General features: G+C 69.2%; 2 protein-coding genes across 2 annotated transcripts; both read right to left on the reverse strand.

The window, feature by feature from the left end:
• Positions 1-21: 21 nt before the first annotated feature.
• On the reverse strand, positions 22-3471 carry RHOBADRAFT_51690 (uncharacterized protein; the record flags this gene model as incomplete). The annotated part of the gene is made up of 6 exons (XM_018415968.1): positions 22-1966; positions 2029-2164; positions 2238-2269; positions 2331-3100; positions 3192-3376; positions 3449-3471. Coding segments are annotated over 6 exons (3090 nt in total), but the record flags the coding sequence as incomplete, so codon positions are not given.
• A 341-nt stretch (positions 3472-3812) lies between these two features.
• Positions 3813-4973, reverse strand: RHOBADRAFT_41892 (glycosyltransferase family 32 protein; the record flags this gene model as incomplete). The annotated part of the gene is made up of 5 exons (XM_018413971.1): positions 3813-4119; positions 4196-4263; positions 4338-4408; positions 4504-4632; positions 4736-4973. Coding segments are annotated over 5 exons (813 nt in total), but the record flags the coding sequence as incomplete, so codon positions are not given.
• Between the last annotated feature and the right edge of the window lie 97 nt (positions 4974-5070).

Raw genomic sequence — 5070 nt, forward strand, 5'->3', positions numbered from 1 at the left:
GGTCAAGAACTCGCTCGCGACGCGCCGGGCCTCGGGCGCCGACAGGTCGACCGACGCTGCGACAGGCGCGAGGTGCGCTGCGTTGCGCCGCCGGCCGTCGCGACAGCCTCGGTGCGGGCGCGGTTGCGTCGCCGTCGAGAGCTGCTGGCGGTGCGACCGAGTCGTCGAGCGAGGCGACGGAGGATTGCCGAGGCGGGGCGGTGACGGGTGCGGGCAGAGGTGGCGAGGCCGGAGCGGCTTGCGGGGCGCCGAGGACAAGGGACGAGCCGCGCGGTGGTGGGGGAGGCGAGGTCCGGTCGGTCGGCGGGACGAAGGGCTCCTCGCGAGGAGCTGCGCTCGAAGATGAAGAGGGAGGGAAGAAGGGCGACTCGCGTCGCGGACGAAAAGGCTCTGTGGCGGCCGCCGGCGCGGGCTCTGACGTTGGCCGCCCCGCCCCGGTCGGCTCCTCGGAATGCGGCTCGTCGCGCATCGTCGCTCGCGCCAGGCGCGACGCAGCCGAGCCGACCTCGACGCTCTCGCTGAGCGTCGACGGGTCAAAGCCGAGTTCGAGCGGCGGGAGCCGACCTGGGCTCGGCTGCGTGCTCGGCTCACCGACACGCACAGGCGCGTCCGTCAAGCTCCACCCACCGCGACCGACGCCGGCCGGTCTCGCCGCGGCGGCGCTCGGCGAGCCATCGTAGCGCGACGAGGTCGGCCCGCCGCGCCGCAAGCCCGCCGCGCCGTCCTGCACGCGCCGGCTGACGATCGGGCTGTCGTCGTCCTGCATCGGCGACCCCTGCTGCAGGGACGGCGAGCGAGGGCGGAACGAGCTCGCCGGCGAGCGGCTGGGCGAGTCGAGGTGCGACAGGCTGCGGCCGTGCGACGACGTCGAGCGGGACAAGGGAGGGATCGACAGGTCGGGCGAGAGGAGCGAGGTGCGGGTGAGGATGGGCGACTGGCTCGGCGAGCGAGACCGTGCAAAGGCGTGCGAGCCGTCCTCGTCGCTCTTGGCGCGCCGCGCCGCGCCCGACAGCAGGAGCGGCTTGGGCCCGTTCGAGCCTGCTCGAGCCATGTCGACGGCGCTGAGTCGAGGCGACGAGATGGGCGAGATGTCGCGGTCGCCGGGCCCGCCGGGAGGCGTGAAAGGTGCCTCGCGAGGGCTGCCCGGCCGCCGCTCGCCGCCGCGGTTGGACCCGGTGCTCGCGACGAGGCGCCCGCCGGCGTCGCGCAGCTTGACGAGGCGCTCGGGCCCGTCGTGCGCGAGCTGCTCGGCAAGGAGCTGCGCCTTGACCGACGCGTTGGTCTGCGCCTTGAAGAGGGCGGCGGCCGCGTCGCTCGACTGGAGCCGAGCCGAGGCCGACGAGGCCGACTGCGCGGCGGCGAGCTGCAAGTTCGTCGCGCGCTTCTGCAGCGCGGCGGCGGCGTCCGAGGCGGCGAACCGAGACAAGGACGACTTGAGGCCGCCCCAGCCCGACGCCGCACGGTCCCGCAGCGACGACGCGCCGCCCTCCTCGTCCTCGTCCTCGACGCCGTACTCGGCCTCGACGCGCAGCTCGTCCTCGATCAAGGACGCGATCGTGTTGGTCGGCTGATCGACGCGCGCCGGAGGAGGCGGCAGGACCTTGCCCTCGACCATCGTCAGGTTGTCGGCGAGGTCGACCGTTGCGGACGAGCGCGGCGACGAGAAGGCGAGCGAGCCGAACCGCTGCCCGAGTCGAGACGGGCGCGAGGCGTCGCTCCCGGCGGCAGACGAGCGATCGTCGAGCTCGTAGTCGGCGGCGGCAGCGTCGGTCGCCTTGGCGGACGACGCGGACCACAGGCGCCGCCCGAACACGGTGGCCGAGCGAGTCGGGGTCGTCGTCACACTCGACCGCGTGCTGCGGCCGGCACGACGCTCGCGAATGTCGGCCGCCGTGCGAAGGAGCGTGTCGATGCCCTCGCCCTCGATGCGCAGGTCTTGCAGCGCCGACATGATCTTGGGCAGTTTCTGAAACGCAAGAGAGGTGAGCGCATTCTCTATATGAGAGGCGAGAGGAAGGAGAGACGCACAGCGAAAGGCGAGATGATCGTCTGCCGCTCCATCTCGACGACGGCGAGCGCGAGGTCGAGCAGGTGGCTCAGGACCGGCGACAGCGTCTCGACGGCTTGCGGACCCTCGGCGGACGGGTACAGCGACAGCACTCGACTGCAGGCCAAGTGGTACAGGTCAGTATCGAGGCGACGAGGCGAAAAAGGAAGAGCGACAAGGGCGGGCTCACTCCCAGATGCGGACGACGTCGGGCAGAGGAAACTGCGGACGTGAGAGGGGTCAGTCGGCCATTCAAGACACTCGTGAAGGGAGGGGGACGCACCTCGTTGGCGAACACGGTCGTGAGCCACCGAATGACGACAGCGCTCAAGTCGACGTCTTTGCGGTCGAGGGCGTCGGCGACGGTCGGGTCGAGAAAGAGGAGGAGCGAGTTGAACCGGGCGACGGTGGCGCCGAGGCCGACAGCTGTCGGCGCGGAAGCGGCGGGCGTGTCGAGGCTGGGGACGTACAGGTCGCGGAGCTGGGACAGGAGGCCACCGAGGGCAAAGAAGGTGGCGGCCTCGCGCTCGAGCGGCGAGGTCGACGAGGGGCTGGCGGAGAAGACGAAGGCGAAGATGGCGGCGAGGTACGACATGCCCTGCACGAAGCTGACGCCCGGGTTGAGGAAGGCGTAGGCGAAGAGCGGGCGCAGGAGGGCTCGCCGGCGAGTGTGCGGCTGCGCCGAGGACGGAACCGACGCCGAGACGTGCTCCCGACCCTCGTCGGCCGCGAGAGCCAGCGCCTGCTGCTGACTGGCGGCCTTGACCGCATCGAGGCGCGCCCACAGGACCTCCTCGCCGTCCCCCAGCTCAACCTCGCCGCCGAACCAGGCTAGGGCGCCGAACGTCCGGTCGACGTCCTGCTCGATCTCTCGCAAGAGGAGGTCCTCCTTGGCGAGTGGTGCGGATGCACTGGGTGGCGCGAGCGACGAGATGCGGGTCGAGATGTCGGCGAGGAAGGCCGAGTACTGCTCGACGAGGGACGACGGGGGAGGGAGGGCGAGCAGGAATGCGTAGGCGGTAGAGCGCAGGTGCTTGGGGTCGTCGGGGATGCCTGTGCGGGGCAAGCGTAGGTCAGTCGCACGTCCGAGGGCTGAGCTGGTCGCCGTCGAGGAGGTTGAGCGAGGGAAGGAGGGGAGACGCACCGTGGAAGCACAACCGTTTGAGCTCATCTTGCCGCCACTGCTCGGCGCTCTGGGGCCCACGGGGATGCAGGCCGGGTGCGCGCTCGCCTATCGCGGCGAGAGAAGGAGGCGGAGCGGATGGTGAGGAGGGGGACGAGGTGGAGCTGGACGGGAACGGCGCGAGGAGCGACTCGAATTGCTGGACACTGTGCGTGCAGACCATATCAGCTCGTGCGCCTGCAACATCGCTGCCACGAGAGAGCGAGTCGGGGACTCACCGTTCGAGATGACGAGGTGCCATGGTCGGTCGGCGGCCGCACAGGACGAGTCGGGGACCGGTGTGGGCGCGTAAAGTCCCTCGCACTTGATCTCGAGCTACCGCAAGCGGGCGCAGGAGTCGAGGTGGGTCAAGACGCGGCGAGGTGGAGCGGCGAGGACGAGAGCGCGCACGAGCAACTTGGGCCTTTGTCCTCGTCGCTCTCATCTTTCGAGCGAGACGGGAGACAAGTACATCGCACAGGCTAAGAGGGACGCGCAAGCTACAGGGTCCGGCGCGAGGGCTAAGAGGGAGAGAGACTGCCCCTCGTCGGCTGCTCCGGCGCTCGTTCCTCGCCCAGACCGACACGCCCGCCTCCCTTCTGCTCAGGTACCGATAAGCCCCTCGTTGCGAGCCTGCCGCCACGCTCGTCGAAAGTCGTCCGTCACGTACTGCCGCGCCTCCCTCGAAAAGCTGCTCTCGTCGCTCGCGCCGTCCTCCTCGCGCTCGGCGCCGTGCTTCTTGCCGCGGTTGTGGATCCGGTCGGGGTCGTACGGCGACAGGTACCGCTTGTAGGCGACCGACTCCCACAGGTGGTACGTGAACTGCTTGTCGCGGGTCGGTGCGAGCGGCGACGGACGGTGGAACGAGTAGACGTCCGAGCGGTGGACCCGTCGCAGGGCGTCGTCGTCCCTGTGAGTGCGGTGACGGAAATCGCGAGTCAGAGTGAAATACAGAAGAAGGGAACGAGGAGAACGAGCAGGCGGACCAGAGCGGCCAGAAAAAGGCAAACTTGTTGAGGACGGTGACCTCGGTCGGGTACGCTCGAGCCAAGTCCTGCACGACACGCCGTCGACGTCGGTGAGCAGGATGTGCGTCTGATGAGGAGGAAGACGAGAGTCGGGACGGACCCAAGGAGTAGCGACGCTGTGCTTGGCCCACAGCGACTTGTTGAAGGTCTGGTACGTGTCGATCCATCTCGCTGCGGGGCACGACGAGCGTCAGGACGGCTCCTGTCGGACGTCGATCGGGTCACATCACCGAGGAGAGAGCTGGGGAGGAAGGCGCTCGACGCACCGACAAAGCTGCTGTACGGCTTGGCGAGGATGACGGCGTTGCACAGGCCCGACGGTGGCAGCGCCGGGTCGAGGTTGGGCTGCGACTCCATGCCCATGACGACCTCGTGGCGGTACAGCGGTGCAAGGTCTGCGAGAGAGATAGACTAAGTACGTCAGGCCATGACGGGCTCGAGAGCTCGAAACCGAGTAGGCGAGGGTGGCGACGAGTGGCGAAAGAGAGCGAGACGCACCTCGGATGACGAGCACGTCGGCGTCAAGGTAGATGCCGCCGTACTTGTACAACGCCTCGAGGCGGAGGACGTCGGCCTTGTGCGCGTAGTGCTCGACCGCGTTGCCGAACACCTCGGTGACGTCGCGCTCGACCACCATCTCGAGGCGGGTCGTCTTGCTCCGGGCGACGCTCGCGACAAACTGGCGCCAGAACCACGAGTCCGGCTCGTAGACGTGGTGGAAGAAGATGACCTCGGGCTTGAGGACGACGAGCGCCGACGTGAGGCAGATCCAGTGGACGAAGTGGAACGGGGTGCCGCCGAACGTCGGGGACAACCCGTAGACGTAGTGGCAC

This window comes from Rhodotorula graminis (genome assembly GCF_001329695.1).
Source record: "Rhodotorula graminis WP1 unplaced genomic scaffold RHOBAscaffold_3, whole genome shotgun sequence".
Lineage (NCBI taxonomy): Eukaryota > Fungi > Basidiomycota > Microbotryomycetes > Sporidiobolales > Sporidiobolaceae > Rhodotorula > Rhodotorula graminis.